This window comes from Polypterus senegalus, chromosome 5 (assembly GCF_016835505.1).
Source record: "Polypterus senegalus isolate Bchr_013 chromosome 5, ASM1683550v1, whole genome shotgun sequence".
In the NCBI taxonomy this organism is placed as follows: Eukaryota; Metazoa; Chordata; class Cladistia; order Polypteriformes; family Polypteridae; genus Polypterus; species Polypterus senegalus.
The window spans coordinates 107930472-107957866 of NC_053158.1; the positions used below are offsets into that span (position 1 = coordinate 107930472).

A 27395-nucleotide genomic window follows, 5' to 3' on the forward strand; every position below is an offset into this window, starting at 1 on the left:
ACTTGGCCTACCTTTTGGCTGTTCTTTTTGGATTCTCTCTTAAATAGATTCTAACATCTCTGGATCAAATTGGCCTTTTTGCCTTTCGGACTGATAACCTTGCACTGGTCATTACTGTAAGGTCATTTGTGCAAAGTACATCATTGCAGGCTCTCTAATAAGGCTCCTTCATGGCTTCTTTAATTACTGTAAGACTTTAGTTTGCAAGGGATTAACTTCACATGTTGTTTCTTAGATGTCTTCTTAATGCAGAGACAGCCAAGGCTATGAACTGGTATCTACCTTTTTGTTTGTAATAATGTTTTGTTAGTAGTTAGTATGTATGTATGTAGTTAGTAGTAAGGTTCTAGAATATGTAGGTTCCAAATATGTCTTTATTGTATATATTAAAAGTACATTTTAATATGTTAATTTATTTTCCCATTTAGTTTTTTTTACCACTGCACTACTTTTTGTATCAATCTTTTAAATGTACTTAAGAATTTCCAGGTGATAGTGATTGTTGTGTTTAGTGAAGTCATTACAGCATTTAGGATAAATATAGTGGTAGTCAGTGTGAATGAATATACATTTGACTACATTTTTATTTACTGTGTTTGGTAATCACAAAAAAAGTCAGCCAGGTTTCTCATTTAACCATGGCCTCTCTACAGGTCAGCCAAACAACTCTGCTTGCTGGAAAATTCCAGTTCCTTCTTTTTTTCTCTACGTCATCATTTTATGACGTATAGCATCTTGCTTTAATTAATGTGCATTTATTTCTTGATCAAGCGTGATTGTATTGAATATGTATTGTATGTGTGTAAGGTATATTCAGATTTTGTGACTATTTTAGAGTGCTAAAGTAAACCAAGACTTGGTAGCTTGTTCCAAATTCCCAAAGCTCTTTAGGTGAAGAAGGGCTTCCTGACTTTAGTTCTCAATGCATTTCCCTTTAATTTTCACAGATGTCCTCAAGTAAGTTGAAAGAATTCTCTTGAATTAACTCTTATCAGTGCCTTCAAGAATTTTGAAAATGTGAGTTAGGTTCCCACAAAGTCTCATCTGCTCAAGACTAAACACTTGTAATTCTCTGAGTCTGTCAGAATACAACATGCCCTTAAGTCCTGGAATGCACTCAGTTGCTCTCATCTGCAGAGCTTCAAGTGCTGTCCTTCTTGTACAATGATGACCAGAACTGCACACAATACTCCAGATGTGTTCTCACTAATACATTATATAGTCTGAACCCCTTGATTTATATTTACTAGTTTTAACAATATAACATTACATTTTATGTGCCTTTTGAATTGCTTCTGCACATCGCTTAGATTAGCAAAATGTTATGTCAAGTTAAACTTTAAATCCTTTTAGAGGTCTTTAGGATAGTTTCTCTCATCTTGTAATGATAATTGATGTTCTTTTTTGCCCATGTGTAGCACCTTGCACTTTTCTACATTTAAATGTATTTTCCTAGTGTTCTGAAGCTTGTCTGAGTCTTTTTAACCTTTTTGCTGCTTCCTCAGTGTTTGTCATTGCTCCCATTTTGCAATCTCATCTGCAAATTTCACAAGTTGACTCATTTTACTGGAATTAGTTTCATTATTATAAATCAGACAGACAAAAGACAAATGACCTCACTCTATGTGGAGCATTCTCCTCTTATCTGTACTCTTTGACTCCTGTTGGTTAATCAATGTGAGATCCAGTTTTGTAGGTTAGCTCTGAAGCTTATAGCTTCCAGTTATCTTCAGTGCAGGACCATATTAAAGGCTTTTTGAAAGTCAAAGTAAATTATGTTGTATGCTTTGCTTTTGTCAACTATTATTTACTTGATCAGAAAAATCAAAAAGATTGGTTTGTCAAGTTCTTCCCCTCATAAACATGTGCTGGCAGTTATTTAGTATTTTATTTCCATACAGGTATGTTTCTAACTTGTTTCTTATTATAGCTTGCATCATAGGACTTATTGGTCTTTAATGACTAGGATCCATTTTTGTTTTGCTATTCCTCTGAGTCAGACTTATTTGCCTGTTTTTTTTTTTTTTACAGTGGAGTTTTTACTTTTAAATTCTTATTAATGTCCTTATTTTTCCATTGTGGTCATTTTTTTAGTATTTTTATTTGTTTTTGAAATTGACTTAATTTTAGCCTGGATCAGAATATCTCTGAAGTGACACCACCTATCGTTTATAGTTTTTGCTATCCCATGCTGTGCTTTGTAGACACCTCCTCATTTCCCATGAAGTCTACTTTCTGCATTTTATAGATCTTTGTCTTTGTGAACATTTGTGTGTTTTCAAAAACAATCTCAACCATTGTGATCAGCTGTGGTCACTGTTGCTTAAAGTATCAATAACTTTTTTGTATTCTATTTTTGAAAACTAGAACTTTACAATCGCAATTTTCGAATCAAAAAATAATATACCAGATAAATGCAAAGTATCAATAACGTTTGTTTTTATTACTCTGTCTTTATTGTTCAGAAAAATAATGAGATCTGGAGCTGTGTCACCACGTGTTGCACTTGAAACAGTAATTTCATTAGACCAAGAATAATGATTTTGTTTAATCCAATACTCATTTATCAGGATGCCTAGACAAGTGCCTCACGCAGAGATTTGTCTATTTCAAATAGATTTGACAAACTGCCATTCATTTCTTTCATACTTTTTTATACCTTCCTGGGAGCACCTTCTCTCATAAATTGTCTGGATCATGCTTTGAGTGACACTAGTGATTCTATCTGAAAATTGAATAATACAGGCTCTAATGCAACCAGAGTTTTCACCTCATTTTAGTGGTTTACCCTGATGCTTCCAGAGTGAACTGTGAAATTAGACTAACAAACCACAGCTATATATTGATTGTTCCTATCTGATGACAATGGTATCAATTGGGATTTTAATATTAGTATTGTTAAACACTGAAAATTAAATTAATATGTTAAAAGTAATTTGCTCAAACTTATTAGTAAAAGTTAATTTCTTTCAGTTGAGAAAAGGAAAAATACTAAATCAGTTGTTATTTTGAAATTTTGTAAAATCTGCTTCTCGTATATTGTATAAGGTATAAAAATAATTTTATCCATCTATTTGTTTACCTCCCATCTCAGTGTTAACAGAAGGCATAGCCTACATATGAAAAACTGTCAGATATTTTACAAGCTACAGTATTATTTAGTTTGTGAGTGAGTCACATCAAAAAAATCAATAACACGTTTCATATGGTCTACAGAGCTAAACAATTAACCTTAGATTTGATCATGAAAGACAGAAGGCAGTTTATAAATACACTTTAATCATTTTCATGCTTCAACTGTAACAAATTTGCCATAGTAAATAGGTTGTAATTGTGGTACATTTAAATGAAATCAAATGCATTTTTATGGGAGCATGGTTTAAACATAGCTTTGTGAAACAATACATGGATAGAAGTTCACAAAATATTATAACAAGCAATAACAACAATAATCCCCACAATGACACACAAGAATTACAAAAAAACGGGGAAAAAATCTTGACTTGGATAAAGATAAGAGAACAGTCACAATGAGGTATTTACTATAAAGGTGTATTGGTGTAGGTATATTAATTCATTGACTAAATGTGCTCAAAAATAGTATGTTATAGACAGGATATATTGAAATTTAAGTAACAACTCTTTAAAAATCATTCCATAAAATTTAGAATACATTTTTTCTATTCAACAAATTTAAATAAATTTCAAATAAAAGTGAACTTCTGGGGTAGGAGGGAGCAACAATCATCTTTGGAAACTTGAGTTTCCTATTAAATGAACCAACACCCCCTCCCCCGGACACATACACAGGAAGAATATTAGAAAATTAAATAGATGTCACCCTAGCCTGTAATTAAGGTGCTTTTGGAGGGTAAAGCAGTGGTGCTTTCACTGAGACAGGGTTTCAACTTGTGGGAACTATTTTGTTAACCTCCTGGCTTTGATATTGTGAACTAGTAACTAGAATTATTCCAAATGTTTGCATAAAACTAAGTATACCAGGTCTTAGGGTGTGTTTCTAAGAAAATAATTATAAAAATACTGTCAACTAATTGTAAGGTTTACAGATTTAATGCATTTACTTCAAATAAACTGATTGCTCTAACTGTTCAGAACCTAATGACATTTGGGTTTTGCTTTGTCAAGCTAGTAGTTCTGTAAAGGACTTATTTTACATCCTTTGATGGCTTAATGCTGCCAGATATGGAAGTGTGAAATGGGAAAATCAGGTTTGGCAACTGAATGAATGCATGGAAGTACCAGGATATTTAAAAGAAGGATATTAGATAAATAGAAAGAAAGGAGAGAACTGATTTGGCCTTACTAGGTAACAATAACAGCACAGTACTTATATTCATGAAGAGCACTAATATATAGTATGTAATAATAATAATAGTAAGTTGCATTTATAGAGTGCCCTTCACAAACCATGGGGCAGGGTTGTGGCTCTGAGGCTAGGGATCTGCACTGGCAATCGGAAGGTTGCCAGTTCGAATCCCGTAAAATACCAAAAGTGACTCTGCTTCGTTGGGCCCTTGAGTAAGGCCCGTAACCTGCAATTGCTCAGTCCTGGGTATGACATTAATCTGCATCCATCCCTGTATGTAGGCCCTCCAACCTGCAGGGAAAAACTTGGGAGTTGGTGACAGATTCACTCCATCTGAACTAGTGTGGTGCTGAGGTATCACCCATTACATGGCTATACTCGGGTCCTAATCTGGATCCTGAGTTGGTTTGTCGTGTGGTGGGTGCGGCAATGCACTGTATCAGTGCGTGCTCCTAAGCTCTTTCACAAACCCAAGGTCGCTTTACATACAGATTAAAAAATGTGCATGTGAGCTTTGACACTAGCAAACAATCAGAGCAGTGAAAATGGTTTCACCACCCATCTGATTTTCAATATTTTAGCATAGTTGTCACAGTGAATGTCATCAGATCTTCAACAAAATTAAACAGAAATGGAAAATTGATTGAACAAGTTCACACAAGAACAAATAAACTCTGAAATCTGGAGATGACTTTGTCATTCTACAAGATAAGGGGGGCAGCCATGGACCTGTTGTTGACCATTTTGTCGAATCACTGATTGTTCATTTTTACAGCTAAACATTTCTAAGACAAAGGATATGGTCATGGTGCTGTCCTCCTTCCACTGTCTCAACTTAATTAAAGGGGAGAAATTGGACAGGGTGGATCACTACAGATATCTAGAAACAATCACTGATAACAGGATAAACTTTGATCTTAATACAAAACACGTTTCTAAGAAGGAGCAGACACTTGTTTCTTAAGAAACTCTGTAGCTTTAAAGTGGACAAACCCATAATGAAACTTTTTGAAGTCCTTTATTGAATCTTTTGTCACATTTGCTTTTATTTGTTGGTTTGGTAACCTCAACATTATGAAAATAAACCATCTTAACAACATTGTAAAAGCTAGCAGTAAAATTATTGGCTTGCAGCAAACTTCTAACACTGATGTATTGCAAACAGGTTAGAAAGAAGGCTGACTCAATTCAGTCAGACAATTGTCATCCTCTTTTCTCTAAATTTCAGCTATTGCCATCAGGCTGCAGATTTACTTTTCTAATGGTAAAGAGCAACAGACTTAAGAACTCTTTTATTCCCAGTGCTATAAATATTTAGAATTCTGTTACTTGTAGTAAAACTGGTTAATGCTAAATTCTGAATGATTATTTTGTATACTGTTATAAGTAATTATTAATCTTTGTACTAATCTTGAGTATGTGAATTTATGATAACATTAGTCATCAGTTATTGTTTCTTTGGTTATTTTCTTGTGTCCTGTATCCAACGGTGTCTTATGTTTTGTACTTTACTACTACAAACAAGTATCCATCTAGAATAATAAAATCTACCTAACCTAACCTATTCAGTAAGTATATAGACAGCCATTGAGTTTTACATTAACTAACTTTTTTTAAAGGGAGAACTATTACTGTAAAAAACACACCACATTGTTTTTCTCCTGGGATTTCTAAGGAGTTATTTTGGAGAGCGTTGTTTTGTTGCTGAAGACAGGTGCAAGTTTAACAAGCAAACTGTCAGCCCTTCCTGAGCATTTACTAATAAACTGTAAGCTCTCTCACGTGATGTTTAGTCCTGAATTCTACATTAAATGTATTTGACTGTTACTGTGTGATAGGCAACATAATGTCATAAAAGCATAGAATCATGATTGTATATGTGGATGGGACAATATTGTCACATTTCATATTTGGAAAGTGACATCCTTAAAAAAAACAGACTTTTCTTAGATGTGATATTTTTGTCTATCGTAAATTATATTTTTGTTTGGCATAGATTTACTGCATAACACAAGAAATGAAACTCAGACACATGTTAGTAAAATAATACACAAATGACCACTTTCTGCACCTAAATTATGTGGTAAATCCTCCAAAGTCAGATTGTGCCTTATGTTCATTGTGGCAAGAAAGGCTGTGGCTCTTATTAACCCTGTTAGTGCAAGTATAGGATACAGATGATGGGATTAAGGTAGCTTATGAACTATAGCATTCATATACTGTATATGAAAGTCTGTAACGCATTAATTTCCCAGCGCTGTAAATAAATAAAGGTAGCTGGAGCTGATTTCATCACTCATTTGTTTATGTGAGTGGCAGAGACAAACAGCCCTTTGCCACAAGTCTCTTAACATTTCTTTTGGAAGAAATGGACAATATTTAAAATAGTACAGAATTTTATATTTAGATATAACATAATTTTCTCTAGAATTTAAATCTATATATATAAAAGCCAAATACCACTGACTCACTCATCATGAAATCTGCCAAACCATGAGGACTTGGGACTTGAAATTTGGAATGTAGGTTACCCTTGGTCCATAGGTGTTTTAATAATTTCATGGTTCAAGCACTATTTCTTATAATTTTTTAAACCGATTTGTATATCTGTCCACTTTTCATGAGAGAACTACTTAGCAGATTCAGATTAAGGTTTTTTCTATAATTTGCTTGGAACATTCTGTTTATTTTGCGACGTTCTCATCATGCTAAGTATCATAATTCGTTTGCGGTACCGCTTTATTAGTGCAAATTCAAGAGGGACTCATTGGGCTGTGGAGATGGGGGCCCTCCTCACTTACGCGTCTGTCTCGGGATATAACCTTAACTGCACTTAGTTAGCGAATGAGAGAGCTACTTAACGAATTTAGATCTTTTTTTTTTTTAATTATTTCCGGTTGATTTTGCGACTTCTCTCATTGCACTAAGAATCGTAGTTCACTTGCAGTAGCGATATATTCGCACTAATCCGAGACAGAGGCTGCGGGGTGAGGGGAGGGGGAAGAGTGATGTCAGGAGTAGAGAGCTGGGCAGACAAAATGACAGACAAGCAGACACTGAAATAATTATAGCAATATTTTGAAGATTTTCTTTATATATAATTTCAACAAATAACTTCTACCACTTGGAACAAATTAATGGCTTTCTGTAAATACATTCAGCATGCAGTAATGAAAATTGTATGTCATTAGTTTACTGTTTCTTTGTTTAGTAAAATACGATGAAATATTAATTTGCAAATTATCACATAATCAAAAATGACAAGTTTGGTAGGTTAGTTTATTATTTTATTCATGATAACACAGATAAGCAATGATGTGGAATGAGTAATGTGGATATTGTCATTGACCACAGTCCTTACTCCTTAATGATGGTCATTGATGTCAGATGTTCTCATTGATTAAGATCAAGCTTCCAGAATTTAAAAGTTTAGATAGCTTGTACGTTTTTATTTTTTTTTAATGTAGCTGTGCACTTTTTAAAATGTTGTCCCATTTAAATGGATGCATGCCCTGAATAAAAAAGATAGTATGGCAAGTTGAAATTTGGCAAATTTAGAAATTGCTTCTTGTTGTGGAAAAAATAAGAAATGGTACAGTAGGCATTTAGTGTTATATTACATTTGCAACTCTAGCTTCTTCTGACTTCTGTGTACACAATATACTGTACATGATCCAAACATAGATTGTACTAAAATTACAAGTACTGTATTTGTGATTAACACATTCTAAAGTATTCATAGTAGTGATATTCAAGCACTGCATTAGTGAAATTTTCCTTAACTTCAGATTTGATGTTCCATGACATAAGAGCTTTATTAAGTATTATAGATAGGTAAAGGGCAGTTTCTAATAAGAATAAATAAATGTATCCTTTAATAACATGCTGTAAAAAGGATGGAAAATGGTGAGTAACCTTTCACTCATAAACATAATTGTGCTTACATAAAACAACTCACAGTGAATTGTATTGTAGTGTGAAACTATATAAAATGTAGAGAACGGTCAGTTGGTGGTCTTTGTTTATTCTTCTGGGGAAACAGTTTAGCCCTCCCTTTTAGTCTCCAATCTATATTGCAATGCCAGAATGCATAAAAGTTTTCTTTCAACAACAAATATACTGATTGAAATAAGAAACACAACATTTATTTTTGTAGTGAAACTTCAGTCTTCATTGTTGAAATAACTATGAACAATTCCAAATAGCAGGAAAATAAAACAGTGTAATAACAAAAGCAACAGCAAAATAATAATAACTGTGGACATAAACGTCTTTAAGATTCTGCCTCTTGTAGCCATCACTGGCGAACATCTCTGATGCACAGAGCCATTACAGTGTGGAATGTTATCTCAGGTCTGCAGAAAGGGATGAAGATGTTGTTGACCATTGGCAGGTGAGGGTTGCATCGCTGGAGGTTGTAATCCAAGGTATGATGAAGTTGCTCTTTTGGATTATGGTCAGGAGGGAAGGCAGGACAAGATGTTACCTGCACACCAGGATTCATTCCTCTGGACCCACAGTGGCTGGGTGTGCCCTGGCATTGTCCTGCTGAAGAGTCAGACATATATATGGGATGTTTGTTATCAACAGGCATCAGGCTATTGAGATTTCTTCTGTTTTTTGTTTTTTTATGGGCTGAGGCATTTGGTTATGAATTCATAGCATGCAAAACTCAAAAAATACACATAAGCACCAAAAACAAGCCTGACTTTGTGATGTGCCTAAAAAATACCAATAGGACTCAAAAGCTCAGAGTATGCCAGTTGCTCAAATTCTAGATCTAGGCTTGTGGCCTGCACTCCCAAAAGATGCCAAAGCTTAAAAATTTCAAAGAGGAAAGGGGAATCATGAAACTCTGTCCAAAATCAACAATATCAATTATTGTTGTTAAAAATTAAAGTGTTTATTAATACAAAGGGTTCTAAAAAAACAAGAGGAAATATGTAACAAAAGGTTGCTTAAAAGAAAAAAAATAGAACAAAGTCAAGGTCATAACACAAATAGTAAAAGAAGAAATCAAAGAAAGCATTCAAAAGTAAAAGAATCAAAAGATGAACACTTAAGAAAGCAAGGGAATCCAAAAAGAACAGAACAACAAGAGCTGAATAGCAATGCCACTGTAATAATGCTGAAGCATCTCAGAACTTTGAGGGTGGGCCCTCAGCTGCAGCATCATAACAACACAGTATTTCTTAGCACATATGATGCCTTCAAATGACATTTACCAGAGTTTTGGACATACAGTTTTCTTTCCACAATATAAAGTTCTGTAAACAGCTGTATTTGGCTGCTCAGTATCATATAACACTTCATTTGCATGAAGGGCAAGGATTAGACATTTGAAAAAAATCTGTAAACTCGGAAGTGTCATCTTGCAATTTCAACAAGTGTAAAATGTCTATACTTTATCAATGTTGAAACTAACCTTAATGTAGTGTATTCCTCTAATAATTTTTCGAATTGTTTATTTTGTACCCCAGGTATAAATAACTATGTTGACTCTCTATTTCCAGGCACAAAAAGGTGAACCAGGAGAGCCAGGAGCAAATGGATGGCAAGGTAGTCCGGTAAGTATTATATTTATTAACTCTTATTTTAAGTTACTTAGAATGTATGACTCAGAAAATTAAAAACAGATGTGTCATACAACTTGCTACTATATTTCTTTGGAGTGCTTCCTCCTTGTATTTCCAGTAAACATGGCCCACATAAACACTTAATTTAGAGGACCTGTAATGCAGGCTCCCATCCTCTTTCTTTACTCTGTTGATTCCTATTGATGCAAAGAAGAATCTTCAATGAATTCAGAAGGGTAGAAATATTTGAATTTGCCTTTTTCAGACTATGGGCTGGGGCTGACTATTTTGAACATAACATTTTAGCTTTTGGGATATATTTTACTTGAATTAAATGAAAATGTGCCTTTTGATTTTATTTCTTGTACATGGTGCAACAGGTGTCTTTCATAGGATAAACAATCAACCCACTCAGCATCTCCAATATGAGGTGCACTCAATTTAGGTGCCACACCTATTCCAACAGACTAACTCAGTCCCATGTGTTTTAGAAATCACTTTGAATAAGAAACTTCATTTTTTTAAATGTCCTCTTCAGACTATTTCTTAACAACTGTTTGCTCCATCAGAAACTCAGAAGATGGCACATGACTCAATGACATTAAAACTGAAACAAAGGTTTTTAAAGTTGATCAAATTAGTTCTAACCTGTCAGTCAAAATATCTGTAACAGTACACGACACATGTTTCACTCTTATTGGGACAGGGATATGGGGATCGAACCTCGGACATCAGCAGCTGTTTATATATATATATATATATATATATATATATATATATATATTCTGGTGGGTGGATGCCTGAAAGGACCGGGAGAGGGACCATACATCCCCTGGCCATGAGAGGGCAGCCGCCCTGGTCTGTATGGGGGCCACGGGATCCGAGCATGGAAGCTCAACCCTATTGGGGCCCGTGGCCACCACAAGGGGGCGCCCAGAGGACTGTGGAGCCCTGGATGGCAGCACTTCCGCTACACCCAGAAGTGCTGCTGGAAGGAATTCCAGGGACATAATCAATGTGAAATAACAAGTAAACAACAAACTTTATCTTTCTGGCCAATCCTTCAAACAATTTCTGTTTACTACTAGCCACAGATAAATCTTACATTTTGATTGGGGTTTTTGTGCTACAATTCACACATATTCCCATGCCTTATTTGCATTTACCACATAAAGGTTTAGTGTATTTTTATTTATTTATTTTTTTGTTGTTATTGCTTTTTTCTTACATTCCACCTCTTACATCAGCTAAGTACATACATGCATTTTCATTACAGTGCCTTCCGCTTCTGGGTCACGGGGTGGAGGCAGGTTCTTGCCTTTAAAATCACTCCTGAGCTTCTGTGCTTCCTTCTAAAACCAATCCCTCCTCAAGCTCACCCTTTTCGGTGCCCTCAGCATGAGGAGACATACTCTGTCAGGCAAAGTCAACCCTTTAAATCTGGCTTATGTCCCTGCCTCCTTCACTCTATGTCTGAGGGGACCCTGCATGCCCTGCTCCTTTCTCTGGCTGTAATCCCTTGGCTATCAGCAGGAGCCCACTCAGAGCAGTCTGTCGTGCCACCTCCTTAAGCATTCAGAAGGAGTGACCCTACCCTGAAGTGCCACTGCACCTCTCAAGGCAACTTTCCCCATGAAGGCCTATTTACTTGTGCTTTCCTTTAATCTCTGTTTTTTCTCTTTATTTGTTTTTTTCCTCCTGTGTCCAACTCAGGCTCCTTTTATACTTCAGTGGGCACAGGTGCCTTAATTTTGAACCTAAATGGACCAATGAGAAAATTGGTTGAACTTTGTGTATCCATCAATTCCTTTATCAACACCCCGGTTCATGCACTTAAAAAAAAATCTGATGCACTGCCACAAACCAAAATTGCCACATGTGTTGTTAGCCTTGGCATATATGTGTGCAAACTACATAATGAAAGAGAACAGACACTCTTGGGAATGTAAAAATATCATTATTGCTTTTTAATGACTTGTGTGTTTATTGCAACATACACAAACAACTTTGAAATATGGTAGCATTTTGCTGGTGGGACACCTCAAGCATAAGTGGTTAATAAGATTTGAACTCAAATAAACAGTCTGCTTAGGAAATATTACTCATTTACTCCAATCATGCACAACATTAAAATCATCTGACTGATATTGTGTAGGTCCCCCTTATGCTGCTAAAATAGCTCTTACCTGCTGAGGCATAAAGTCTCTGAAGGTATCCTGTGGTGGTTTCGATGCTCTGCATGCTCTAACACCTTTCTGTCATGGTCAGCATTAGGTTTTTCAGCAATTTGTGGTACAGTAGCCTTACATGCTCATGACCCTGTGGCCTGTTCATCAGTTGTCCTTTCTTGGACTGCTTCTTAATGTTCTCAATGTGGATTTTTTTGTCACTGCTGGGGCTTTTAGGTGGCTCTGTAAGCAGAATAACTTTTCCACTATGCAGTACAGACTGTTGAATCTAGTCTATCCATGGATCTAATGCTTTATGCTGGACACACTTGAAAATGTATTGGGGCAGTTCACTTAAGAAGGGCAAGTCTAAACATTATAATTAATATGATGCCTGTGTGAAAAAATGTAACAACTAGCATAACGTAATCCATGGTACCATTGAATTGAAGTCTTTTTTCATCCATTGACTGCACTTGCTTAGTCCACTACTCTTAAGTTGTGGTGGGCTAGAGCCTATCTTAAGAGAAATGTGGGAAACGCTGAACCATCTCTGGACAAGGTATTATTCCGTAACAGGGCACTCTTACTCAAACACTTGCATTCACTCTTATGAGACCAAGTTGGACTTGTCTATTCTGCTCACAGCATTTCTTCAGGATGCAGGAATAATAATGTTGGGAGAAAACACAGATATTTGAAGAAAATGCAAAATTCACACAGACAGTGAGCTGGACTGGGATTCAAACTCAGTTTCCAGCAGCTGAGAGAATGGCAGTAACAATAGTTCTACTATGCTCTGTGGTTTTGGTTTGAACTTTAGAAAAAAAAGAAAACTCACTTTGATGGGACAATTTCAATTTTTAAAGGTTTTCATTGAATATATTTGAAAGTCTTGTTTCCTTCTTCTTCTACACTACAATCCCAGGGACTGGATAACTTGAGGAGTCTCCTCTATGTTTGCATATTCTGTATCCCCCAAAACTCACCTCCCCAATCCTTCCACAGTGCTTCTACCTGATCATCTGTCTTTCTTCCTCTGCCAGGCCTTCTCCATACTCTTTCTAATAATCTCCTTCTTATTTTCTTAACCAAAAGACCATACCATCTGTTTTTCACACTGATCTTTACCAGTAATGTCTATCTTCTAACCTCCACATTTCTTAGTATTTCCTTTAGTGAGACACCTAAAGCCCAACTCAGCATTCTCCTTTTAGTTTTTTTCAAGTTTCTATTCCTCTCTTTTCCTTATGTCTCATGTTTCTACACCATACATCAACATAATTTCCATAATTTCTATTATTTATCATAAATATGAAATGGTCTAATTATGGCAGCAAATAAAGGTGGTAGGAATTATTTTGAAATAGCAATGATACACTTGATTTAACAGGCTAAAAAGAGGGAAACAAATTTGTACAACTATTTAGTGTAGGCTTCAAAATAAAGACTTCAAATATTAGGGTATTGACTGTGTTTTAAAACTGACAAATAGTGTACAGCAAGGAAGTGAACTAGACTATTAAATCCTAAGTTACCAGTTTTAGTTCTCCGAACTGACCCACGATGTCACAGAACAAATTATGCATGGTGTCTTGAGATAGTGTTTTATATAGAAAGGCACTATATAAAACAGACTGTCAATCACGTCTCTGATGTGGACTATAGCAGAAGGATAGACACTGAATGGTACAGATGACTTCTAGAGTAGAAAGCCAGAACCAATTTATCTGCCTCTGTGTCATGTCTAACACACTGTAAAGACTTTACCAACAGTATGTGATAGATGGCCAGGAGCCCTGCCCCGCCGGGATGCCTAGAGGAAGTAGGAACTGGGAGAGCAGCGCTTCTTTTCCCTGGGCACTCGGCTGGTCCTTGCTCAATGGGGGACAGCACTTCCGGGACACCAGGAAGTGCCGACAAACCAGGGATGGTTTATGTCCGGAGTGCTTCCAGGTGCAAGGGCAGCAGTTCCACCACACTGGGGAGTGCTGCCAGAAGTACATCGTCAGCCACCCGGAGCACATCTGGGACGAGATAAAAGTGGCCGCCTCACTCCAGTAGGAGAGCCGGAGTCGGGTGGAAGAAGGATGGATCTTGCGTGGCAGGAGTGGAGGCAGCCGAGAGAACCAAGGACTGCATATCTGCAAATATTGTGTATAGTGGATGTTAAATAAACATGTGTGGTGGACACTGCGTTGTCGTGTCTGTCAGTGGCCGGGCAATCCTTTACAAGTGTTAGCAGGAGTCTTTTTTTAATCACACATAGATGCTGTTTTTTATTACGCAATTTTTAATTTTTTTATTTTATTGATGTTATTGTAATCATTCCATACAAATAGATACATTTTTACAACAAATAGGATGGAAAACAAATATTTGTGCAAAATCAAAAATAAGGTCATGAGCAAGTTCATGGAAAAGTATCCTCCTCAATAATATTATGGTTGCTTTAAAACCCAAGAAAGCTGCTTGAAAAATGTTCAGGATTTTATTGTTGTTTTTTTCCGAATGTATATACAATATTTTTGAATTATTGCCAAATAAATGATCAAATTTTGAATGCTAAAGGATGCGAAGAATGACATATATAATGTGAAAGAGCTAATAATGAACTTGTCATTCTTTTAGTGTTCCACTATTTTATACCTCAAAAATTACATTTTTGCCTAATTTACTGAATCTTGACTCTCTTTACTTCTGCACTCTGGTCTTTTCTGCGGAAAACATGTGAACAAGAAAAGAACATTTTGGAGTAACCATTCACCACCTGATAGTAGACGGTATTTAACTAGTATGTACCAAACCAAAAGAACAAAAAATGTTTCAATAACGCTTTGTGTGACTTTTCAAAACTTAAGCTTCATTTATAAACTAGAGGAACTCTTATTAAAGGGAGATTTTTCATCAAACCATCCCCTTCATGTTGTCAATCAAAACTCTAAAAAGTAACCAATTATTTTGAGTGCTAATCAGTGGCATTTGCATTAAATTAAATTTCCAGGGCACAGCTTAGCTTTAAAACTGCTCTGCATCAGGTAACCAGTGATTTGCTTATTGCAGCAGACTCTGAACAAACCTGCATAATAATTCTGTTAGACCTCAGTGCAGCTTTTGACACTGTCAAACATGACATTCTGCTGTTCAGAATGGAGATCATGTTGGGTATCTCTGGCACTGCCCCACAGTGGTTTAAGTCCTATTTTATTTTATTTTTTTCCAGATGTAGTATTCATCAATGCTCATTTTTTAAATCTTCATTCATTTAGTATTGGACTGAATCTTATTCTCCAGTACATGATTGTAAATGAGGATTACTGTTGGTAAAATCAGGTGATATCACATGTGTGTATTTTCCTGTTGCTTTTGTTCAAGGTTTACTACAGGATAGGGATACATTTTCAGGAAGAACTTGTTCACATAAAGGAACATATGAAGAAGTAAATCCTTGGGACCCCAATAGAGATAATTCTATGAATTATTGAGACAACTTAGCTAATGGCTAACCTGACAAGCCTGGTAGTGTTTTCTTGTTCTTAAGACATCTTATGTTCTTAATACATAAATTACATTTCTTGAACTTTAATCTTTGCCCGTTTCTTTCTCAAAATTGTTTTAATATCATGTATCCAGCTTTTTCTCAAGCTTCACCAATTAGTAGAGCCCAGATTTTGTTGTTTTTCTACTTGAGATTAAAATTTCTTTCAACAAGTTGTATATTAGCTCAGCAATCACTTTTGCTAATTATGTGCTGAATGCTCATTCATTCACAGCAGTAAACTTTTATCAATACTGTAATCCAATTACCAAGTAACTATTACTTGAAAAAGTGAATCAGATATTTTTGTGCTTTGTACTCCATTTACAGGGTTAATTTGATATTAAGTTTTATATATGTGATGACAGCTGGATGAGAATTTAGTCTCTTCTTGCCAACTACTAAATAATAATGTATTTATTTTGTAATTGCACTCAGATAATTTAGGCTAATATTTGGCCTTATCATTGCCTTCTTATAATAATGTAACATGATTTAGAAAAGCAAAACACTGCTAAACACTAAATAAATTTGATTATTACTGATTCAAACCATGGTATTTACTTATGTAATTATATAAATGCTAGCATAATCTCTGTTCACATGACAGAGCTAAGAATATGCTACCATGTTGAGTATAATTTTAACCCCAACATATTTCAGAACTACTATGGACTTAAAACACATATGAATACAGACTTATGGTTCTGGTATAGTATATGATAAGTTTAGATTTGGCATTTGTTTAAATGGATCTTTTACAATACTTCAACAGAATTAACACAATTGAATGTAAGTATAATGGATCACCTGTAAATAAACTTTTAAAAATGTGGTTTATGCTATATTTAAAAAACAAAAAAAGACATTACTATATTCATTTCATGTTGTAGTTTTACTGCTTATGATTATTTTCCTAAGAAAACACTGAATTTATGTTTTTGCTATAGTGATGATAACAACCTAGTTTTGACAATTTTCATTTAATGAGCACTCTAAAATGTTACAGTGAAATATGTTTTATATTGAATAATAACCAGTTATTATGACCACTGAAGTTACACCCACCCACAATCATGATCCACCCATGTCTACTACGCACATAGTGCCACAACACAAGTATGTGAACTATTAATATTCAGTAAGACATAAAAAGACATAAATTCTTAGACAGAGGCAGTGTACAATGCTGAAAATTTATATTTATTTTTAAGAAATCAGAAACTATGTCAAAATGCCCTGATCATTTGCATGACATAGTTTCTGTACTTCTTGACCTATCTTTGGCTTTGTGACGTTTTGCATCTAACATTGCACTGAGCACAAATGTGATATATCAAACAAAATACTTTAATGTGACCTACACATTTTGTGTGGCCGTTGCGGTTGCACTTTTTACAGGCCAAGAGTGTCACTGTGGCAGAATATTGCTCTCAATGCTACGTTTACGTTTACTGGCGGCATTAAAATAAAACCCAGAAAGATGTTTCAGCATTGGTCTGCCCTTCCAGACAGCGTTAAAAACAAGTGTCTTATTTTCTTCTAACCTCCAGCATCTTTTGTAAGCAAACACAACTACTATTGAAAAGTCACAGTTGTAATGGGGTATCATGAGCAGTGTTTCCTGTACTGTGCTGCTGTAGTCACTTAGAGTATCTGGTTATCCTCATCTTATTATTACCAAATTACCAACAGAAACAATTAGTTTAGTACTTAGTTAATCTTACAATGCTGACTAAGCTAATGCACATTGTCATTCACTTACTTTTAACAAATTCACATTTATTTTTTTCTCTGTCACACAGGTAAATTCTTCAAAACAATGCTAACAATTATTGCGGATGATTATAATTATTAATAATTGATTAAACAAATGTTTTAAGAATAATATTTAGAGTGTAACAGTACAGACTCAAGAACTTGAAGCAGAATTATGTCTTTGTCTCATTTCTTTAAAAAATAGGTTACATCATGAATGTGTGTAATGCAAATCCCTACTGAATTTTCATACCAAATACAGTTGCTCAGGCATTTGTCACATCTGTTTTGCTGCACTACTTTGTAACACAGTAGAAGTCTAAGTCTGTCTCAGATGTGTTAGTCATACTTCAATTCTGTTTAAAATAATCTTAAATCCGATTCAGGTTATGAAAATCAGGTACCAGACAGGAACCAGTTCTGTATAAAGTCTTAGACAATTAGGTCTGGATTGAGCAATGTTTTTACTTTCTTGTATAGGGAAAGTATTGTAATCTTCTAAAAATTTGATGTTGAGATTTTGATGAACCCCCCTGACTTTCTCATATATGAAGTACAGGGAAAGTATTGGAATCGTCCAAAAATTCAATTTTAAGATTTTCTTGAATCTTGTTGTTTTAGGCCTCCCTGAGTCTGATAATACCATTTTTGGAATTATGTCAGTGTGTCTCCCTGTGTGTGAATGTGTATGTAAACACAATAACTTTCACTTAGGTCAACCAAATTTTGCATACAAGTATTAGGTACAAAGCGTAGATTTCTATAAACTTTTTGGCTATTTCCGCTAACTGGAAGTGGTATTTACCGTTTATTCATGTAGCTGCAGGGTCTGATTTATTCAACTTTACTTTTATAATAATTGTTCGATATATTATTAATCTGGTTTGGTTTGTTGTTGATGGTTCTTTAATGTACATAATATAAAAATATAATCATTGCCTTGTGGTTTACTCCTTAAATATCCATTCCCATATCTAAGTATACGAGAAAGTCTAGGGGAGACCACTCCCAATTTTTTTATACTGTACTGCTTATGAGTTAAAATAGCAGCTGAGTTTATAAAGGATCAGGAGAGGCAATGTAGTTGAAGAACAAAGCCTAGGTCAAGACCAAAAGTGCAGCGAGAATGGCATCAAATGCCCCAATACATGAAACTGAAAACAAAGCTGAAAAGGCGTGACAAGAGATCAAGACCATACAAAATTATACACAAAGTCTGCGATTTGTTCTGGTTCATTTGATTGATTGTTTTTTTTATACAAAATCTCAGATAGAGGTAAGATATTAGGAGTGACTTTTTACCTTATCTGGCCCCACTGGTGATGTCACACACTGCTGAATTTCTAGGATATAACTAAGGCAATGAGTTGGCAGAACACCCCTGAATGGCAGCATCTGTAAAAATCCAAAAGTATGGTTCAAAACATTAGATATAAATTTTTATAATCCTAATTACAAAAAGTAACTAGAAAAAAAGTTCAATTTAGATTCCACATAAATAATAACCAAAGCTAAGCTAAAAAGGTAATTAAAGCAAGAGAAAATGACTAAATAAATTAAATCAGGCAGTGTCACATAACATATATCAGTCTATCCATACTGTTTGATGGAAATACTCAGAACAATGCACAGATAAACAAATGCAATATAGTAAAAGAAAAACAGAAAAGGCCCTGCTGCTATATAAGAAATGACAGGGCTTGAGGATGGATATAGAAAACCAGATGCAAACATTTATTTTACAAAATTACAGTTTTTTGACATTGAATTGGTTGTTTTCTTTCCTTCCTTGATAATTAATGAATTGTCCCCAAATCTGATGCAACCCATGGAATATATGATCACTTCATTTATTACAGAGGCTTAGTATTTATGAGTTTTCATTACACTAGTCTGTAATAATTGTTATTGTGGCTCAATAGAAAGGTGAAACAAGACAGCACAAAAATATGCAATATATTATAAAACATGGCTTTTTGATTTACAAAATGACCCATAACCATTTTCAAAGGGGATCAGATTAGTTGCTAACCATGAATACTAGTGCAGATCTGGAGTTAATGGTCATAAGTCACCCATCACATACAGATGTCCAGTATTATCGGAACTGAAAATAGAATTAAGACTAACAAAAACATGGAAATACTGGAAAAACAAAGTTTGAACAAAAAATACAAAGGCCAACTCCAAAGATATAGTTCAGTAGGCAGTCTTGCAGTGGCACATGGTACTTATAAAGTATTTGTTCTCTATATAAAAGAGAACAACAACAACATATTTTTATTATTTAATTTGGATGTATTTAACTGTATACTTTTTAATTACTTTTCATTACTGGTTTTTAGAATGCAGCCTCTAAAATACCTTCTACCAGAAAAATGAAGTGTCAAATGATTTCCATCCATCCATTTTATTAACCAGCTTTTTAAAGTTTAGGTTCACTGAATGTTATAAACCATCTCAGTAGCACTAAGTGACAAGCAAAAATTTAACTATGGCAGGAAATCAAGTCAATTAATGATCTCACTCTTGTACACACCAACAATCATTCACACTTGACAAATTCGTGGGTAGTGATTCACCCAATTTGCTGGTCTTTAAGGTGCACGAGGATGCAAAGTCAGTGGGTTAGGACTTGAATCCAGTTCTCTGAAGCTGTAAAGCATTTAGAATTCTAAATATACATTATTAAAAATACTTTTCAAATTAATTATAAAAAATTGATTCCATAAATTCATATTTCTTGGAAACAGTGGACAAACAAAAAAGTATCAATAAAAAAGAAACAATTGCGGGTTGGATAATGGATGGATGGAATTCTAATAGATTACTGTATTTTAAATTAATTTTGGCTTATTGCCCGTGTACAGGTCCAGGTGCAGGTATGAGCCAGTGTGACGTGCCAAAGCACTTTTTTGAGGGTTCTCACATTATTGCCTACCAAGATGGAACAGCGGCTTAGTAACCTGAAGGTCCCAGATTTTTGACTAGTGGGCAATGCTTAGCTGTGACAACACAGTGCAAATTCCAGGACTGAGACAGCTTATCAGCAATTAGTAATGCCTTGTTTTCAGCACAAAGGTAATACAGAGTAAAAATTAAAGATCCTACTGTATAAAGAAAATGGCTCTTCTTCTGAGACTGACTGTGCACAAGTAAAATTGTGAATGTTCTTATGGAACAGACATCTATCTCTGAAACAAAACTGAAAGAATGAACTCTTCCAAGTTAGGTTTGCTACACTGTTTTTATTTTACAATTACAAAATTTCTCTTTTCCTTGCTAGGGATTTCCCGGCCTTCCTGGGCCTCCAGGTGTCAGTGGACCCAAGGTGAGAAATTATTTTAATAAGGATAATGTAATGAACACAGTGTCATTATGTCTTTAACACAGGTTTTCTCTAATGCACATGCTGTGTAAAATCAAATGAATAGTTGATCCAAAATTAACAATATAAAGTTAACATGCTAAAAAATAATTTATTAAATAAGAGATCCTCCTAAACTAAAGATGTTCATCTGTGAAATGCCTTGACATTTTTTTTTCTTCTGTCTAAGGCACATTTAATTATGGCTTGCTTTTTTTTTAGTTGTACAACTGTAAATATCATTTTTGAAAAGGAAGTACATTTGACTACATTTTCTACTTTCTTCTTGCAGGGAGAACGGGGTATTATGGGCCCTAAAGGGGCAATGGGACCACCAGGACCACAGGTTGGTTAGACTCAAACAACAAGGATTATTAACTAGTTTCAAAAATCAGGATCTAATTGAATATACCTAAAATACAGCTGGTGCTTCAGAACAAAAAAACAATTACACAATTAAACACAGCATTTACTTAACACTTGAAACCAGTCTATTTATATATGTGTCCATCCATTTTCCAAATCCATTTATCCAGAACAGGGCTGTGGGGCAGCTGGAGCCTATTCCAGCAACCATTAGGCACAAGACAGGAACAATCTCTGGACATTGTGCCAGCCCACCCAAAGGTGAACACATACACATTGTGTATTTTAGTATCGCCAGTTCACCTGATCAACATATCTTTGGACTGTGGGAGGAAGTTTAAGCACCATGAGGAAACCTACACAAACACACTGAGAACATGCGAAACACAAACCCAGGTGTCCTTACTGTAAGAGAGAAGTGCCATTGCTGCACCTCTGTGTTGCCCATTAATATGTATATATTTGTACATATTACATGATGTTTTTGTTGCATTATTATTTTTTTTTTATTATTGTAGTACATTCTTGGCGCATAGGCGGCAGTGTGCTTGGTAAGAGTAAAATTGATGTTGTTAAAAAAACGATAGATAACCTACAAATTTTGTTTTAGACAAAACACATTATTATTATTATTATTATTATTATTATTATTATTATTATTACTATTATTATATAGTAGGCAATCAATTTACATATGTTTTTTGAGAGGATCCGTTTATCAATATAATGGAATACCTTCTGACGACCGACGTTTTCCAGACTGCAAGGTCTTTTATTTTGAATACTTAATTCACTGTGGCTCACTGCCGCCACCTGCTGTATCTCTCTATATAAAATTGGATTTTGCTAATCATTTAAAAGACTTGATATTTGACTTTCTCATTTTTAAAAACTAAGATGTTACTGATGTAAATCCCTTACTAAAAGCAAGATTGCTTTTGGAAAGTTACACTGGGCAGGAATGTATAAATGAAAACCGTCAAGGTCCCCAAAATTATGTGTGCGCTGTTTAAAGATGATTTCAATGCAGAGTTACGGTAAGGCGACATCGGTGTATGTCACAGTACAACTAGGCTTTCGATCATAAGTAACGTTAGTTAATTCGTGATAGAGTCCATTCTTTTAAAGTGCGGGGGAGTGGGCGAGGTGAACAGGCAGGCGAAGTACGCCGGGGGTCACGGGTCTTGGTTGAACGACGTCAGGCTGCAGATGAGGATGCGTTAGTCCCTTCGTATTTCCAACCTTCCCTTCTGTGACTGCTTGTGCTCAGAGCTGTCAGAGACGTGTTGGGGGCCCTATGCAAGCTAAACAAATAAAATTGACCTTAACAAGCTCACCGTACCTCAGCAATGTTACATTTCTTATTACTACGCCTTTAAGTAACTAGCCATACCCAATGTTTACGGACTACTGTAATTATAAATATTAATATTTTAACCGTTATACGGGCTACTTTGATATAGTTAATAAGAACAAAATAAAATGAAACAGACTCTTTGGTACGTACTGTATTTCCTTCGATATTTATCTTGTAATGAAACTGTTTGACTACTGTGGCACAACTTTTTTGACGTATTTGAGCTTTCGATCGCTGAAACTGCTAGAGAGTCCCAGTGAAACGTAAACAGATTTTTGATTCGTTCGTTGTCAGTGCCATTAATGGGCTGCCTCAAGTGGCTTTTACGTTATCACTACAACAAAAGAATTCTTCTTTCTGTTTGTTTGTCACGGGGTTTAGACCCACGGTACGCCCCCCGCAAAACACACACACACACACACACACCACCAATATACAGTCTTTTTGTTTCTACGCACATCTGCGTTGGATATTTCCGTTTCATGTTAGACAGGCTGTACAAATACTGATAACGTTTGTAAACAACACGGCGTAGTGCGGAGCTAACCAAGTAGATATTGCTGCAGATCTTTTCTTCTTGATCGGCGAAACGTCTGCATTTTATTTATTATTTATAAAGTGGAAACCTTCCCAGACAGCTCATGGAAACAGAGCAAACACAGGCACATGTACTCATCATATCACTTTGATTAGTTCATTTTTATACTATTTATAACCCAGTGTACAACTGGTAAACGATTATTTTAGAGCCTGTTTTTGTGGATCATTTAATGCCAAATAAGTGAAAGGGCAAAAATAAATACATTCAGATGAAACAATAAAAGATGTTTCTGCTGTTGGTGTATTATTCCAATGACATACATTTTGTTTCTTGGGCTAATAGCAGACTAATGAATAATTAATATGTATATGGATAAATAAGGTCCAAAGTTGCTGAAATAAAAAGGTGTCTCTCCTAACTTGACATGTTTTAGTATGTGGAAGAGGTCATAGAGCGGACATGCATGCTCCATATTGACAGTGGCTATGCAAGGAATTAGGACCCGGCCATCCACCAATGAGACACAGGCAGCAACACTGGGACCAGTGCACAACGCTGTTAAGAATACAATATGCATTCACATTTGGACAATTCACAACAGTATTTACAGTAAATCCGATTTAGTTAAGGTTTAGGAAGCAGACTGTACATGATCATGTATTATTGAAATAAAAATGATACTAAAACATTAGCCTATGATTAAGTTTGTCAGAGTACACACACAAAACAAATGAAAATAATGCAATTGCAATTGGGAAAGCACTGTACCTCAAAGTATCTAGGGACCCATTAATATCATCATTTTATTATAAAGCAGGAATATTTCCACACATTTAATTTTTATTTTGCAAAACACCATTAACAACATGCATCCACTGCAATGTGCTTTGTTAAGTAGAAAAGAAAACAATGCACTATCAAACTTAATAGACTAATTAAAATATAGTTGCTGCATCTATTAATATCTTATTCATTCCAGAATCTCAGCTGACTTTCCTCTAGTAGAAGTTCTATTATTAGTTTTGCAGAAACATTGGAGAGTCAGATGTCATGTGGTTTGTTCTGTCTTTATGCTGCCTTGCTGTTCCTGTTTTTAGTATCAGTATAAACAGTATTTGGAAGTCATTGACAATACATTGTTATGAAAAATATTTCTGGTGATTTTATCATTATTTTCACTGCTCATTCACCAAGTACATTTGCCAGGTCTGCTTTTTGCTCAGTCTTTTGGAAATGTACAGAAATGTTCAAAAAAATACACCAGCCAGAATGACCTTATGCCATTGCCGGGCAAATACAATATGAAGGTACATTGTCACAGAGCAGTTGTCACAAATCACCAGATACATCACTACTAACAATTATATAAATAGTTATTTGGCTTTCTTTTTATTTTGGACCAAAATTGTATTGTTATTCAGAGCATGCAGCTGTTGTCCTTGGCAAAGGCATGTCATACTCTGCCCTTTGAGTGTAGTCTGTGACAGATGAACTAAATGGTGCAGGGAAAAGAAAGTGCCCTCCCAGCATTTTGCCATTAAAGTTGGTATTGTTTTCAAGATTCTCTGCTTCTTATGTGTGTCTTTTTAATGACTAGCATGACTACAAAATGTTTAGGGCTAATTTAGATGTGTGTGTGTGTGTGTGTGTGTGAGATTTACCTATTTATTTTAAGATGACTCCAACTTTGTTTGGTTTTGTTTTTCTTTTTTCACCAAAGAATGAGAGGTTTAGTGTGCCACCGGCTACCCTAACAAATATCTTGAATGATTCTGTTATCTGTTCCTATTGATTTACATTTTGTTTGGTAGCTTGTGGTTGGGAGATGGGTTACTATTCTCAAGCCAAGAGAATATTTCTTTTCCCTGAATATTTATGTGAGAATTTGCCTTTTTTGTACTATCAGTCACTCATCATAGCACTGGTGACTGTCTTGTTTTGCCTCTACTATCTTCTATTACTTGTGTGTTTCACCTCTACAAAATGCATCTATCCCTTTTTATTAACCTTTAAACCTTTGATATTTAGTCACACCTATACTATTTCACATTTTCTTGTTTAGCTTGTATAACTGCATAAAGCAACAATGCCACAAAACAAAAAGATATATTAAATTAACTGATTCCACTAATGTTCTATTGCAATTCTGGGAAACTGAGTTACAGAAACAATCGAACATTTATTAAAAACAACAGGGTATTTATTCATGCAAATATTGTCAAAATCCCTGAGAAGGTTTCACATTTCATAAAGCAAAAGATCATAGAATAGGTCACAACTAAACTTAAAATGGCAACAAAGGAAAAAAAAACCTGAAAAATATATTTTTTAGGATTAGGACTGTCATTTTATGTCAGTTTACTCTTTAAAGGATGAGTTCTGCAACCTTTAAATCAGTTATTTTTCACAGTTAGGGTGTATATTTATTGGCCATGGAAACTTGGCCAATAAAGTCACTACGGGTGAAAACTGTAGTTAGTGTGAACAAAAAAAAAGAAACTTCCACAGCAGCCTTGCTGTGACAACTAATGGGGCACCAGGAGAGGAAGCATGAAGCAAAAGCCTTAAAGTCTGCCATATATAACGACTTTGAATCCAAAATGTTCCTGAGAATTGGTCTATGTCTTGAAATTGTACACATATCAGAATTTTGTACATCCATATGGTTTTCACAAAAATGTCTTTTCAAATACCATTTATTTTTGTGACACAGCACAATTTTGGAACAAGTCTCCCATTCATTTCCACCTCATTTCTAATCTACATGCACTACAACCGTTCACTTTTGGGAGCTTGGTTGCTGATGTCCTAGTTTCAAGAATCCTGTACACTTGACAGCTATGAAAACTTTAAACACTCCCATTTTTTCATTTTATTTTCACATACTGAGTATACACATATCAGTACATTTCTACCTGAAAAACAGTATCATGTTAAACAACCACAGATTCCTGCTTTAGTTCCAGGTTATTTGTAGTTATTTTCCACCACAGTGTCTCTTAACTATCTCCTTACAATTCTATACATTGGTGCAGATTATTTGAAAATTAGTCACTGTAAATAGAGAACATGTCTGCTTCTGCCAGGAAAGACCATGCCTGGAATCAGTAGTTAAAATTAAATAATTCTTTTGTCATCTGAAATGCAGAAGGCATGTTTTCAAACCAAATGTATCTGGAAAGTTATGTCTTTTATTTCACATTTCTTCTGGTGTAAACATTTTTTTCTGTATAAATACAGCTTTATTTAATAACTTAGATTTCTAGGGGAAAAGAATGTATCCCATAATTGTGGAAAAAAAAAATAATTTTACCTTTTTATTACTCAAAACACTTTAAAAATGTACATTTTTATTTTAATGTTTTACATGTAATATTTCATGAATATAGGGAATTCAAGGTCCTATAGGCCCACCTGGTCCAGAAGGAGTTGAAGGCCCAAAGGTATGTATTAGTGGTACCATATATTTTCAAACAACAATTTAAGAGTGTTTCAGTACAAGTCAGAATAATGTGCATGTTTGTGTTTAGGGTGTGCAAGGAGAACGAGGGTTTACCGGAGCACCAGGACTCCCAGGTCAAAAGGCAAGTATTAACTGAATTAGGACTGTTCACAAGTGATTTACATTGATCGCAATAGTCGATTGTTTAAATTCATCATTTGGTGCGGCATACGTTGACACATTTCATTTTTGTTCAGCATAGCAACAACATGTCAAAGACCATGAATTTCTAAAGTATGGGTGCACTTTAAGCTAAAGCCAAATAACAGTGTGTTCTGTACACTCTGCAAACAGGAAATGTCATGTGATAGCAGCACAACAGCTATGCAGGAGCATCAAGATAGAAGCATTCCAGAGTTTTCTACGAAGACACCGCTGAGACAGCGCCATAAGTTCTCATTACTTTTGTTAATTCTGATTGATACATTGCTGCATTCTACAATCATTTAATTTCCTGAGCACTGGACTTCATAAAAGACCCGAGCAACAATGCAGTAGTAGGCTAGTGCGGAATAACAAGACTTTTTTTTTTTAGGAGGAAATTTATAATTAGTAAAATAATGTATGATCTAATTAATGTACGGTGTGGCATAAAATGGTATTTAATAAGCAGGATAACGTATTGTTAGCTTGTGATTATTGTGTGGTTTATGATACGTTATTTTACTCCCACATTATATTATTTAGTTTCTTTGAAAAAGTTTATTATATAATTTGAAGAGTTACTTGAATTGGTAAATTGTGTTGAAGTGTTAAACTGATTTTTGCACTTTCTAGTGTGTTATTGAAATTTGATTCAAACAAACACTACTGTTACTTGATTTTGTGTTTTTGCACTTACATTGCACTGCTAAGCAGTCCTGATCTATAATATCTGAATTAAACGGCACTACTT

At 35.1% G+C, this 27395-nt stretch overlaps 1 protein-coding gene across 1 annotated transcript in view; it reads left to right on the forward strand.

Moving 5' to 3' along the window:
• The window catches only part of LOC120529425 (collagen alpha-1(XXI) chain-like), a 260096-nt gene that overhangs the window by 190982 nt on the left and 41719 nt on the right, over positions 1 to 27395 (forward strand). Inside the window, exons 16-20 of the mRNA XM_039753207.1 lie at positions 9841 to 9894; positions 20654 to 20698; positions 21027 to 21080; positions 26388 to 26441; positions 26529 to 26582. Of these exons, the coding sequence (XP_039609141.1) occupies positions 9841 to 9894; positions 20654 to 20698; positions 21027 to 21080; positions 26388 to 26441; positions 26529 to 26582 (261 nt within the window). The remainder of the gene's footprint in view (positions 1 to 9840; positions 9895 to 20653; positions 20699 to 21026; positions 21081 to 26387; positions 26442 to 26528; positions 26583 to 27395) is intronic.